Below are 14,758 nucleotides of genomic sequence, written 5' to 3' on the forward strand. Positions count from 1 at the left end.
ATAACACACAAAAAATAGAAACCGTCACCGTCGCGCCTGGTTAGGACAAAACTCTGATTAACATGGAAAAGATAGCCTACCTTTTATCGCGTGTCGCGGCGTCGCGTCGTGTGTAGTTAGGACACGGTGTAGGCTAACCCTAGACCCTCAAACTTAAAACTTAACTACCTGTACTAAACTAAAACTTAAACTATTTCAAACTGAAAACATTCAAACTTTTATAACTAATAAACTAAAACTTAAAGGTGCATTAAGCAACTTTTCATGTTAAAAATACCAGTTTTTCTAACCCATACATGCTTAAACAATTGCCTGATGGGCTGAATGAGCCCCTCTATGATCTCTGCGATTGCCTCAATAATCCTGTACAGTAAAATAAATAAGAGGGATTCGGGACGGAATCGACTGGGCGTGACGTCATGCGCGTTCACGCTCACCTGGCTATGTCTGGCAGATTTGTGTATTCGCCGCCATTATCCGCATCAGCCGCATTCAAAGAGACCGGCTTCTAGTTCATCCCAAACCCCAACGCAAACTCCACGTAACCGCGTGCACAACTCTGGTTGCAGTTTCGCGTGTCGCCAGAAGGGGGCATAGGCTAGTTCTGCAAAAACTCAGAGACTTGCGCAATGCACCTTTAAACTAATTAAAACTAAAAATCTTTAAACCAAAATCTTCAAACTGCTTTTAAAACTTATTCAAACTTTCTGGCAAGGCTTTTTTCATGACAACTTAAAGTTTGTCTACAAACTTTTTTTATCTAGTTGTCTGTTATTATTGGTTCAAGTGCGAGAGAGTCGATTCTGGCACGCGTCTTCCTGTCATGTGTGTCAACTTGACAATAGGCTTGTTCGACTTCATGCAGCTCTGCGCAGACCGATCGGCGGCTGACTTGAAGCAGTGCATGCCGGTTAGAAATTTTGTCCGACTTGATCCAGCGCCGACGCCACGTGACTGTGACATATGCCATCAAAGTACCGCAAGACCGATTCGAGAGTAGCCGGAGAACTCAGCCAGCGCAGCTTCTCAAGAGCGGCTGCACTGGGCTTCACGAGGGCTGATGACGACACAGCTGTTCCACGATTGGCCAGATCCATTGCATGACAACGATCACGTGTGTGTTTATTCAAACACCTTTAGTTCCTCTAAAGCGCACAAATCAGTTTTTTATAACAGTAAACACTCTTTTCATGTAGTTGCGATGTTATATTGTGTCATGTTTATCAAAATAAAACTGATTAAAAAACGTAGACTCCACTTCATTGATAGTAGCTTATGTTGAAGGTTGAACTTTATTCTTGTTCAAACAGACGCTGTGTGAAGAAGCAGTATATAAAGTATTGAATGAAAATGTCTCTGAAACATTATTTGGCAAATATTGCATTTATTTCACTTCAGCTGTGGTAAAGTATGCAAACACCACGTGAGCGGTCACTACGGGAACCAGAAAGTGTCCGACTTCACGTCTCCGTTTGCAGCTCCTCCCTGCCTGCACGCGGCTACTCTCGCCGATCGGGTGCATCCAGCCGCAGCCGATGTCGAACACACCTATTCATAGACAGCGCGTTCTCTTTTGTCTTGTCGCGCTTGAAAGTTTTACAAGTATTTGCATGAAATAGAACGTGATCATATAATGTAACGCTAGCCAAAGGATCACAGAAAAAAATACGGATGCTGCGTTAATTGTGTTAAATATTTTTAATACGCTAAACTGAAAAACCTTAATCGCATGTGTTACCTTTGACAGCAGGGACATAACCGAAGTGCCTAAGTGAATACGTGGCAACACAGTCTTTTTGTGTGATTTGACCGTAAGTGCAACAAGCCATGAAGCACAGGAATGAAATCATGCTGCAACCCGCAATTAAACGCCGAAAACTTACGATTTACATTTTTATTGTCAATTTCTGTGCGTTAGTTGTTGTTATTAAAGACATCCGAGATTGATGGTAGACTACATAATTAAAAAAATTGTTGTACACATTTTAGCAATTAATGCTTGAAGGAGTTTTTACACGGCACCCCTGCTTGCCAGACGGCCTCAGGTAAAGGCTTTAAAATTTATTGCGCTGTGGTCAATGGGTTTACACTTTCAGAGCATATGGTCTTTAAGGGACACTATTTCTTTAAATATTTTTCTTGTATTTTCAAGAATATATTAATGTTTATTATGCAGTTTGCATGTTAATCAGCACAATCACGAAACTAAAGCACCAAGAACGATAACAATAGTTTTCCTGGTCAAGCTCTAAATTATTTATGTGCGCTGAGCATAGTCTGCTCGGCCACAAACCATTCACCGTTCTGCCCTCAGCCTGTTAAGGACGCATCTGTCGTCACGGCTTACAACATCACTGTGCCCAGAGGGGTTCCCTGTGCGTAAAAGTCTGTGTTCTTCCAGTGGCACAGAGCTGCCGTGCAAACCCATTTCATGATCGCTTTCATTCTCAGGAGTCCTAGGGGCAAAACCTGGATAGATGAAGCCATAAGACCCTGCAGCCTGAGCCATGTGCGATACTGCCCTTTCACCCCCTCTCTGAACTGCGACAGACAGCGCTCTTGAGAGAGACCCGCTTGCATGGAGACTGAGTTTGCATGAGACAATCACACTCTGACTGGGTGTAAGGTTGCTTTTGTTCACATTCACCATGGACCCGAGAGATGTCATGTGTGTCAGCACACGGCAGGTGTCCTGCAACACTTTCTCCTTCGATTCGGCTATAATAAGCCAATTGTCAAAATCTGCTGACCTGAGATTCTCAGGGGAGTTATAAAATAAAGCCCGCCTCTGCACACAGACAGAAAGTCTGAGGGCTGACTGCGAGCCCAAAGGGTAGGACTGTAAATTCGTAACATGTGCCTTGATAGGCGAAAGGAAGAAACTTCCTATGTGGCAGATAAATGCTTATGTGGAAAAAAGCATCTTTCAGATCAACCGATGTGAACCAGTCGTTCCGTTTTAAGGCTGCGGGCGAGCGAGCCATGAGTTAAGATTCTGAAATTACTGTAGCCTATATATTTTTTGGTCGAACGCAGAAGCGCAGAGGATAGAGCAAAACGAAACACCAGTCATGAATTAGAAGTCTAAAACTACCATTTTTAAAGGGGCTATATGCAACTTTTTCCCCAAAATAAACGTAACAATAGCCTTTTTATTTGACCATGTATGACTCAAACATCTCCTGATGAGCATACTGACACCTTGTCAGCTCACAGTGGGTGCACCTATAAGCCTGTATCCTATTTTTCTTATTTTCTGTCGGGTCGGATTTTTCGCGCGCTGTCTGCGGATGTGACGTCAAGCTCGTTCATGTTAAACGTTTCAGATCACTCTGCCACCACCGCTAGTCAGCAAACAAACTTAGTTTCTCAAACAATATATGTATTTGACTGTTCTTACCTCTGTAAACATAATGTTGACTTCTTTGCAGCGGATGACTTGTGAAGTGTGCACGTACGGGAGCGAGCAGAAAGGAAGAGCAGTTCCGTTTTTTGACCACAGGTGTCAGTCGCGAGTTTAAATTTCAGAAAAAAGCATATAGCCCCTTTAAAGAGAAATGTCGGAGGAGCTTGAGTTTGTTGCCCAGCCCTGTTTGTTTGAACCATGAGAGGCGTCAAAGCTTATGCTACTTCTACATCCTGCGTCATACATCGTCAAGTGTTACTCTTTTGGCTTAAGTCGACTTGTGTAGGCTGTCTCCTATTTATTTTATTTTATTTTAGTCGATAAAGTTTTAAATATGGATATTTTTCTTACACAAACGCTTCGCTTCGCTTCAGAAGGCCTTTATTAACCTCCCAGAGCTGTGTAGAGCACTTTTATCATGGATGGATGTGCTTTTATGGTCTTCAAAAAATATACGGCCATTCACTGCCATCATAAAACTTGGAAGAGCCAGGACATTTTTTTTAATATAACTCAGATTGTATTCGTCTGAAAGAAGAATGTCACATACTATGGCAAGCCGTTTTAACATTTAATAATTTCAACTGACTAGTATCTATTTTCATGCAACTAGTACTTATTTTTTAGATACTAGTATCTATTCCATTAAGTACTAGTACTTATTCATTAGCTACTAGTGCTTATACTTTAGATATTCTTTAGGTACTAGTACCTTTTTAAAGATACTAGTACTTATACATTAGACACTAGTTCTTATTTATTAGATACTAGTACTTATTCATTAGATACTAGTACTTATTAAATACTAGTACTTATTCATTAGATACTAGTACTTATTCCAATAGAGACTAGTAACTATTCTTTTGCTACTAGTAACAAATAATTTTTTTTTTGCCATTGACTTCTATGGGGATCTGTCATTCAGATATCAACTATTCAGTTCTGACTAGTATGTATTACAATTGTGACTAGTACATATTAGATACTAGTAGTTATTAATTAGGTACTAGTACTTATTTTTTAGATACTGGTACCTATTACTAGATGTATTCAATAAATACTAGTACTAAGTCATTAGATACTAGTACCTATTAAATAGATACTAGTACTTATTTATTGGCTACTAGTAGTTATTCAATATATACTAGTACTTATTCATTAGATACTAGTGCCTATTAATTAGATACTAGTACTCATTAATTAGCTACTAGTACTTATTCATTAGATACTAGTACCTATTTATTAGATACTAGTATTTATTCCAAATGTTACTAGTAAGATTTTTTTATTTACTAGTAGCCTAAGATTTTTTATTTAACTCTCTAGTGGCCATTCTGACAAGTCAAAACATAAGAGCAAATTAGAAGCACTCACTTCCTGATGGCTGAGCGTACTGCGCAGACTCAAACTGAGCTTGATGGCGTAGATGTGACGTGAGCAGCCCATCTGTCTACTAGTAGCTGTGCCAAGAGAAATCTGAAACATTCCCTTCCGAATCTTGCAGAGACGGAGAGTGTGAGTAGGAGCTGTCCATAGGAGCAGGAGCAACTTTATGACTCTATGGGCTTCTCCCTTGACTTTATCAGACTTTATGCCTCCACGTCCCCCCGATTGACTGCGAGCTTCTCCTCCTGTCTATACGGTAATTTCCAGAGAGTCACGTGGTTATGACGCTATCGTTAGCCTATTTTTACAAAAACTACTTCTACGGGGCCATAACGTAAGATACAAGGTAATGGAGCCTTTTATACATTGTTGTGTTTCTTTAGAAAATAAACAATGGACAAATAGAGTCTTTAAACGCCCCAGATGTAAAGTTATCCGCTGTCAAAGTGGCGTCAAAATGAATGGGAGTTGCAAACAGCAGGTGATGGCTTGTTAGCCAATGGCGGCCCCTGGGGATGGTACACTTTCCGGGTGCTGGATTACCCCCCTGGAAACTGACGTTCCGAAGCTTTTCAAGATCCCGAAGCACAGATGTTTCGAAACACTGATCCGAAAGCGTGATTCGAAACACTCATGTCACGTGACTATGGCTAAATGAAGCTTCTGAGTATTTCACAAGTGTTTCGACATGTGGCATGGTCCGCCGAATCACCGTTTGATTGACAGGGTCGGGAACAGACCACACAATCGCACATCTGTATAAAAGTGAAGTCAATGCATCTTGACCTCGTGGGTTTTTGTGAGAGGAGTTTGATTTTGAGATAGCGGATTTTTGGTGATATAGTGAAATTTACAGTGCGATTTGTTTAGTTATATTTAGGCTTACATTTAAATTTACACATTGACTGATAGGCTAGAGACAGACAGAGTATACATATAGTGACACATTAATAGATGCATATATAGAAATATATATACGGTAGACAGATAGATTAATAGATAGATTAAGAGATAGATAAATAAAAATGGAGGCTCCACAGAAGAGATGCCGTACATCTGTGGTGTGGGAGCATTTCCATTTGGAAACCCCAAATAAAGTGAGATGTATGTATTGTGATCGGCAGCTAGCCTACTGCAACAATACATTATCCATGATGCGCCATTTGAGGAGCATTCATCCTGCCATTTTGCAGGGTGCAGAGGATGGTATCATTCCCCCTGTAGGCCTGCTACTTACACTGCTGTGCCATCTAAGCAAGGTACGCAATGTCCTTGCTAAAAAAAATATCTTTGCATGCCAGCAACAAGTGTCCCTTGTGAGAGGATTTTTTCAAAGGCTGGAGAAATTATCTGTAAAAAAAGAAGTAGGCTAATCCTTCCACAGCAGAGAAATTAATATTTTTGAATAAAAAAAAGAAAAAGACATTGTGGCTTGATTTCTTTTATTAATATTCATTTTTCATGACCAAAATAACATTATGCACAGTGAGGAGCCTACAGGTTAAAGCTTCACACATTAGATACAATAATAAAGAAACAAAATTAAAGCTGCAAGCAGCATTTATCAGGGTTCAAGCAGTTAAGGCCTTTAAGCACAAAAGCATCAAAAGACATCAATTGCTATTTAGCAAGCATGTAACCACTGACATCATAGTTGGAAAAGACCATGTTCTATCATGATTTACCATGATATACCACATTCTAGCATGTTTTACCATAGTTTATCATGATTTACCATGATATACCATTCTAGCATGATTTACCATAGTTTATCATGATTTACCACGGTTTACCATGATTTACCCTGTTCTGGAATAATTTACCATGATTTTATCTTAGTTTACCTTGATTTACCATGTTCTAGCATGATTTACCATGATATACCACATTCTAACATGATTCAGGCCCGGACTGGCCATCGGGAGCACCGGGAGAATTCCCGGTGGCCTGCCGACTAATTTGGCCTGCTGCCAGCCAGCGTTTTTTTTATTATTATTATTATAATCATTTTTTTATACTACTACCTTAACCAATGTCCAGTGATCATTTTCGAATTCGTCATTCAATAAAATTATTATTATAAAATAAAATCATGAATCTTGACTGTCAAGGCTACGATTCCACTTTAAGCCTCAGCCAAACGGTTAAACAGAAAATGTGAGCAGCACCCGATGATGGAGAGAAAACAGCCGGGTGGAGCTGAGAGGGAAAGGACAACGAAAAAGAAAGCACTCCAAGAACAAGCAGCAAAATGTTGCAAAATGAATGACCTGTTCAGGGCTTCAAGGAGCCTACAGGTCAGTTTCATCTGTAAATACTGTACTTTTTTCTTCGTTAACTTAGTATTGAAATGCTAGCAAATGTAAGCGGTAGCGCCCCTATTACTACTGTATAGTCATTCAAAATAGCCTACTGTATGCTTAAGGAGATTAATATTATTTAGTGTAAAGTTACATTAGTAATTTAGCAGACAAATATTAAAGGGGTCATATAATGCCATTTGTGTACAAGCTAATATGATTCTTTAGGGTCTAAATTAAAAGTTTGTAATATACTTTAATTAAAAATTCTCATTAGTATTGTAAGAAAACACTAATTTCACCTGCTCAAAAACAGCTCTGTTTTCAGCACGCCGTTTGAGTGCATGTGTCTTTAAATGATAATGAGCTTTGCTCACCCCGCCCCTCTGTTCTGTGCGTACACCGTTTCTAACACAATAACCACGTGTTATTCATTATAAACGTGGGATTATGAATTATATTGAGAACGTCATACATAGAAAACATGTCGTAATGTACCCTGAGTGTAAACCTTAGATGCATTCATCATGAAGCGTGCAGCAAGGTTTGCAAATTTGCAAAGATTAATATAAATATTAATATAAAGGTTAATAAAACATCACACTCACTTCTGGAGGTTCAGCAGGAACACGTTGGTACCGATCCGTTTTTTCTCGTTTGTAAAGCTGTCTGGTGTGAAATGATTCACGCAAACAGGAAAGCAGACGATCGTGGGGAATCCCCGTGATCCTTTGGGCATATCCCTTCAAAAACAAAACTCAGCCACTGCGTCTTCAACGGCTCGGATTTAGGAACATCCAAATGACTGCTGTGTTCCTTATTACACCAAAGAACAATCGCAGACGCCATTATGCTCATACACAGCGCTCCAGTGAGGGTATCAACAATGACGCGCGGACTATGATTGACAGCTCGCTCATGAGCGAGGGCGGGTCTGTGTTGAAACGCTGCAGCTGTCAATCACAATCGTGGGAGGGGCGTCCGACCGTGTGACGTCACACGGTCGAACGGCTTGATTTCAGAGAGAGTCAAACATATAAGGAGATTAAAAAAAAAACACTGGATGGATTTTTATCATTTTATGATGGTTGTGTACAGGCACTGCCAACACACATTTCAGTACAATCAACTTGTAAAAGTGCATGTACCATTATATGACCCCTTTAACATTTATGTGGTGCTGGGAGCAGGGAGACAGGAGTGATAGTGCAGACATCAACAAAAAAAGAATGCAATAACATTTTATTAGACAATTTAGAAAATTATGTCTGGCCATTTGTGAGGTTTAAAACTTTTTTTTTTTTTTTTAATCAAATGAAGGTGGAGACAGTCAACCTAGCACTAGCTGTGGTGCAATGATCACACATTCAGCCAGGGAGTGAGATGACATGGAGAAGCAAAAATAAGATTATTATTTTTTTAACATGTTGTATGAAATATAGTGTTGCTAAATGTTGGATATTTAAGTAATTTTAAGATGAAAACAACAACATTTTGTCATAAATATAATACTTAGATTTTTTACTAAAATCATTTTTTTTTTAGTGATTGTTTTGCACCAAGGTGGAGACAGTTCTGTTTGTAACTTGAGGCCAGAACAAGTGACGTGAAGAAGAGACAGGTACAAGAAAAATATGCACACTTCATACATGCATATATACTGTATATGTATATATATATATATATATATATATATATATATATATATATATATATATATATATATATATATATATATATATATATATATATATAATATATAAAACACTAGTACTACACTTTAATTAGTGTATGAGGCTGATGATACTGGTGGAAGTGAGAGACATAGAGATATTAGGGTAAATGAAGAGAAGGAAAAGGGAAGTGAGGATGCTGTTCAAGAGAAAGCCTTTAATTATTTTACACGGCCACAGCCTAAGGATTTAGACCAATAAATGTAATTTTGGAAAAAATATTGTTGTCCGTGTTTCTAAATTTTATTTGGGTCCATGAGATGGCCTGGATGGGTGTGGGGTTTTACTGGCCTGAAATTGTGTCCCAGACCGGCCCTGCTTTACGGTGTTGCTAAACTGAATGTAATTTAAGTTCTGTTGCTTTTATATGAAAATAAATATGATGAACAAGACACCCAAAGTAGGCTACTTGTTATTTCATTTCATTCCAAAGACGTGTTTATCAATCATTTTTACTTTAATACAGACATGTTTATATTATTTTTTATTATTATTATTATATTATTACTTAATAAGATCCGGAAACGAGCCATTTGTTGTAGCTTAGTTCTTCAAAAGTGGATTCTGTTAAATAAAATGTCTCCCTTTGAAGTGGAGTTTTGTAACCTTTCAGATCTTTTTAATGCTCAAACAGCAACACTACACACAAACTGAAGTTGAAAAAGCATAGCATTAAGTCATATTCTGTGCATGTCATTTTCTTCTATTTTATTGTATTGCAGTTTTACAGCATTAATGAGACAGACATCTTACATTGTAGCTTGAAGTTTTATGCTAACACAACTGAAAAAACAAAGGTTCAGCAAAAGAAGTTAAACTTTAATATTCAAAATATAAGACAACAGTACAAAAAATACACATTTGCAGTTCTGCTTCTTACGACAAGTAGGGCTTCAAGATGTTTTAAATATTTACAGCAAATCAATATATTTAAAAACATAATAAAAAATGAAAACATAAGACAATCCGAAGAATCCGACAATTGTAGACACTGTACAATAACTCCGGAATTTCAAAATGCATAACAGTAAAATTCAAAAAATCAAGTATGCTTGAGAAATGCAAACCATAACCTAAAGTAGCTGCCACATGTGAGAAGAGAAATAAAGATTTATCTATAGGTTTAAGTCTCGACAATTACCTCCTCCTGCCTGTCCTACTACTGTCTTATCTAAAATAAAAAATCAATAAAAAACATAAAAGGCTTGCACTTCTGAAGCTGAATGTCTTTTCCTGCCTCAGTAGCTAGCCACACCACAAACTCATGCTATACGTTGAGCTGGAAAGAGATTGACAGATTTGAGTGGACTACTCTCAACGTTTTAATGGTGCCTGTGAGGCTAAATTTTTACCCTTTTAGGGGAGATAAACCCATAGCATAACAATAGTAGTCACTAGTCAATGAACAATAAACTGGATTAAGAATGTATCTTACATACTTCATCTTTAAAGTTGGGTGGATTCTGATTGTCTGTTAATGGTTTTATCATTCATCAGCTGGGAAACTCTGAAAGTAAGTGATTCCAGTGATATAGTTCTTCTATGTCTTTATCGTTATAGTTGTGGTGTGGACTTCACTATTCTCATAGAATTAGAACAATTAATAGTTACCCTTCTTGGTGTGAACAGAAACACTTGTGTACTTAAAGCCAAACTATTCTGACATAATACTGGTACAGATGTTAAAGGTTGCAGAAAAAGAGGGGATGGTTACTGACTCTACACATATATGTTTGGTCTTGCAGACGTGTGTGATGTGTCCACTGACTCTGACCATACAGAGCTTTTCCGCGACACCAGGCCTGCTGGGCCCTTCAGCGTGAAGCCCAGCGGTCTTAGCATGTCCAGCAAGTGCTGGCGAAATTTCACCCCCACAAAAGCATAAAGCACTGGGTTGACACAGCAGTGGAAGTAGCCCAATGAGGAAGTTGCTGTAAGAGCTACATCCAATGCTGTGGTGCTGTCACAGGATGTTTGGTTACTGATGGTTTGGTTGTTTTTCATGGTGTCAACGATGAGGGTTATGTTGAAGGGTGTCCAGCTGATGAAGAAGGCCAGTACGAGGGCTATGATGACACGGATGGCCCTCTTCTTCTGCATGCCCTGAGAGCCACGTCGCAGCCGCAGGAGGATGCAAGAGTAACAGAACAACATCATTATTGCTGGAATAGCAAAACCCAAAATATGGTAGAGCAGACGAGAGTACAGACGCCAATTATCAGAGGGGTAAAACGGAACACATTCTATTTTATCCTGTCGTCTACTGTCCTCGAAGTCCACAAGGAATATCCAGTCAGGAATGGAGAGAAGAATGCAGAAGAGCCAGACCATCAGGCAGCAACAGTGAGTCACCATGGGCTTTTTACGAGAATACATCTGCACTGCATAGACGATGGACAGGAAGCGGTCAAGGCTGATGCAGGAAAGCATGAAAATCCCACAGTAGAAATTGATCTGATGGAGAAACATGACAATAAGAGACTGCAAACCTGAAGTTGAGTCTTAAAGTAATATTCCTGGTTCTGTACAAGTTAGGCTCAATCAACAGCATTTGTTATTTAACTCAAAAATTATTTTCCACTTCTTAAAAAAAAGCAAAAATCAGGGTTACATTGAGGAACAATGGAAGTGAATGGGGCAGATCCGTAAAATCTGCCAAAATGCTCACTTTTTCAATAGTATAGCCACAAGATATAAACAATATATTAACAGGATTTTAATGTGAAAATATCCCTTATTAACCTTTTCTGTGTAAAGTTATATACAATTTTACAACTGTTACCGTGAAAATGATTTAAACAGCTATACAGCTCAAATAATAATAATCAATTTGAAAAAAGAATCTATAAATAAAAAATAAAATCAATTGCACAAAAGGTCAAAAGTGTCAAAAGAGTATTTTGTTCATTAATACTACCATTAATACTAACACTAACTATTCTATTTATATTTAAAAAAAAACTTGCTATGTGTACTGTGCTAACTGGGACTTACACAGCACTTAGATATTGTTGCCCTATTGTTGGTTTGATTGCTTCTATTGTTCTCCTTTGTAAATTATGATTAAATGTAAATGCAAGAATGTATCTCCAACCTTTTAGATTTTATTAGTATAAATGAATGCATTTATGTTGATTCAACAATGACTTGGTAAAAAAAGGAGTTAATTTAGATGTTAGAATTTTTCGGTTATAGTGTGAATGTCTATTATAGAATGTATTGTCATTCCTACAGTTCCATCACAGAAATGTATGCATAAAACAATAAAATGGAGAAGCAGTGTACCCTATCATTTAATAAAATAAACATTTAAAAACACAACATAAACAACAAAGATTTTGCCCACCTTGAACAGAGCTCCGTTCAGTTTGCAGAGCGCTGTGCCGAAGATCCAGCCCTTCACTGCCTCTACAGCCCAGAAGGGCAGCGTCACCAGCAGCAGAGTGTCTGCTAAACTCAGGTGAAGGATGAAGATGTCTGTAACATTCAAGCTCTGCCTTTTCTTCCACAGTACCAACATAACCAACCCATTTCCCACCAGCCCCACTACCAGTATCAGAGAGTAAAGGACCGGAATAAAAATGGAATCAAAGTGCATGCTAGAGTCCTGATCACAGACAAGTCCTCCACAGCAGTCCCCGTCATACGTAGAGTAGTTGCCGTAATCACCAGAGAAACCAAGCTCTTCCATGCTCATGGTGATCTTTTCATCAAAAGTCATCTTCTGAAAAAAGAAACATACATCAGAATTAGTATCTTTTTCTATCATTTACTTTCAATAAGAGTATTTATTATTTTATTAATTTAGAAATATAATAATTTAATGAATGTTTCAAGTGTGAGACGTTAAACTAGAATGTGCTATTTTGTGTGTTTGGCAGCATTTTGTCTGAATGTGCGGTTTAAAGTCTGAAGGTAAAATTTCAATTTATCCTTACATTTATTCCAGTTCATAGTTTACGTCTGAAGAAGTAACTTTTTCTGAAGTAATGTACTTTGGCCAGAAGGGGGCATAAAGCCTTCAAGCTCAAAATTAAAGGAATCCTTCGCCCAATATAATAATTCTGTCACCGTTTACTCACCCTCATGTCACTCCAACCCTTTATTACTTTTTTGCTTATTTGGGACACAAAATAAGATATTCTGTTTTTGTTCATTTGTTTGTTTTGTCCATAAAATGAAAGTAGGGTCAAATAATTTTTGGACCCCATTGACCCCATTTAAACATTCATAAAAATATCTTCTTTTGTAATCCTCTGAAGGAATGTTTCTATAGGTTTGAAATAAGATGTAACCGAATTGATGCATAGGATTAATTCATAGCCTTTTCATATAGCCTATTAATTTTAATTCCCGCATTGACAAATCCAGGATTTTATAAGTGAATTTACAGCGGCTTTGATACACACTGCTGTTTTTCAAATCAAGTGTTTTCATATTCTGTGAATCGATCGATTGAACAGATAAGAGAAAATGAAAAACCACACTGTGGCCACAAAGCACATTCATCACTGATGTCTATCAGTCATAATGCAATTCAGATTCTCATCATTGACGAGACTAAGCTGAACCAACTATGATCTTCAAGTTTGTTGCTGACGAACCGGTCTAACACCTCCCTGAGCGGGCATTCCTGGTAAAACACCATTTCTTTGAAAATGAGACTGTGGGTAGTTTGGATATACACTCTTAAAAATAAAGGTTCTTTATCCACCTTTAACAACCTTTGCCTTCTCCAAAAGGTTCTCTAAAATGTTCTTCACACTAAGAAAAAAAAAGGGCTCTAAAGAACTGTTCAGTGAATGGTTTTTGGGGACCCCAAAATGTTTGCAAAAAAAAAAAAAAAACTTTTAGAACCTTTATTTTTAAGAGTGTATAGTCTCCTGATCTCTTTATGCGAAACCATGTTATTTACAATAATGATCTGAATGTCTGTAATTGAAACCTCTGTAGGTGATATTTGTCACCCCCCTGGTTTTTCCCCTAATTTATCATCCTGCAGTCGCAATAATGTCAATCTGTTTGTGCTGAAAATGCACATTTAACTTTTAAAAATCTAAGTCTTAAAATATTTCATCGTAATTGGAAGTGAAGCTCCTTTGAAACTCTTTTGAATTGGATATCAAAACAAGGGAAGCAAAATGCTCTAAATATGATGGCAAGAAATAAATCCAATAATATTGAAATAAAATGAGATTATCACTGATAATCTTAAAATGTAAAATTAATACAACAATTAAACATTAATTTCAGCAACAATGTGAGCATCATTGATCTATGGTTATTTGGAAGGAAGAAAACGTACCTGTGTAAGTGAATGATCTCACAGTAGTTGAGAGGTGCTGAAATGATTGGTATTGAGTGTTACTCATTATTAGACCTAAAGGTCACGACATGCAGATGCATGTGTAGAGAGAGAGAGAGAGAGAGAGAGAGAGAGGAGGAGGAGACAGTGGCAGGGAGCACCGTCAGGGTTCAAAAGAGGAAATATGATAACGATCAGTTGTCACTCATTCACAATTCTATTTTAAATTTTCATTTTGCTTTCTCAATGAAATGTTTTGCTCAGGGAAATGCAGAAATAGGATGCATGTTACAAGCTGGCAAACAGACTGTTCATTAGTTATTGTTTATCATTCTTAAAGATGATCTTGCTAGCAAAGAAAAAGTTGACAACTACAGAGAAATTGTAATTATTGTTCTGTATGCTAACTGATAATATTTCAGCCTTGTGTATTTGCAAATTATAAGTTTTTTCAACTTTTCAGTCAGAAAACAATAAAATCAAGCCAACTTTGTAATTAGTTATCTGATGTTAACAGTTATCTGTTTTCATATTACAGATATTTTTTCATGTTTGTTTTCCATCAGTATGAAGCTGATTTTATAAAAGTAAGCAAACTTGTTGCAAAGTAGATGTTCCATCGACTTGT

The 14,758-nt window shown here is 37.6% G+C and overlaps 1 protein-coding gene across 1 annotated transcript; it reads right to left on the reverse strand.

Moving 5' to 3' along the window:
• Positions 1–9,418: 9,418 nt before the first annotated feature.
• On the reverse strand, positions 9,419–14,302 carry cxcr3.1 (chemokine (C-X-C motif) receptor 3, tandem duplicate 1). Its single transcript, XM_081388332.1, has 3 exons — positions 14,131–14,302; positions 12,172–12,549; positions 9,419–11,279 (listed from the first exon to the last, which is right to left on the reverse strand). Exons 2-3 carry the CDS (start codon positions 12,544–12,546, stop codon positions 10,545–10,547), a joined length of 1,110 nt encoding a protein of 369 aa, XP_081244458.1. The 5' UTR covers positions 12,547–12,549; positions 14,131–14,302; the 3' UTR covers positions 9,419–10,544.
• Positions 14,303–14,758: the final 456 nt, after the last annotated feature.

The sequence above is a fragment of the Scardinius erythrophthalmus genome (genome assembly GCF_964197995.2).
Source record: "Scardinius erythrophthalmus genome assembly, chromosome: 16".
Classification (NCBI taxonomy): domain Eukaryota; kingdom Metazoa; phylum Chordata; class Actinopteri; order Cypriniformes; family Leuciscidae; genus Scardinius; species Scardinius erythrophthalmus.

Coding starts and splice junctions, on each gene's coding strand:
- cxcr3.1 (XM_081388332.1), bottom strand. CDS start 12,546: ATGACTTTTGATGAAAAGATCACCATGAGCATGGAAGAGCTTGGTTTC. Junction 11,280..12,171: donor TGAACGGAGCTCTGTTCAAG/GTGGGCAAAATC, acceptor TTTCTCCATCAG/ATCAATTTCTACTGTGGGAT.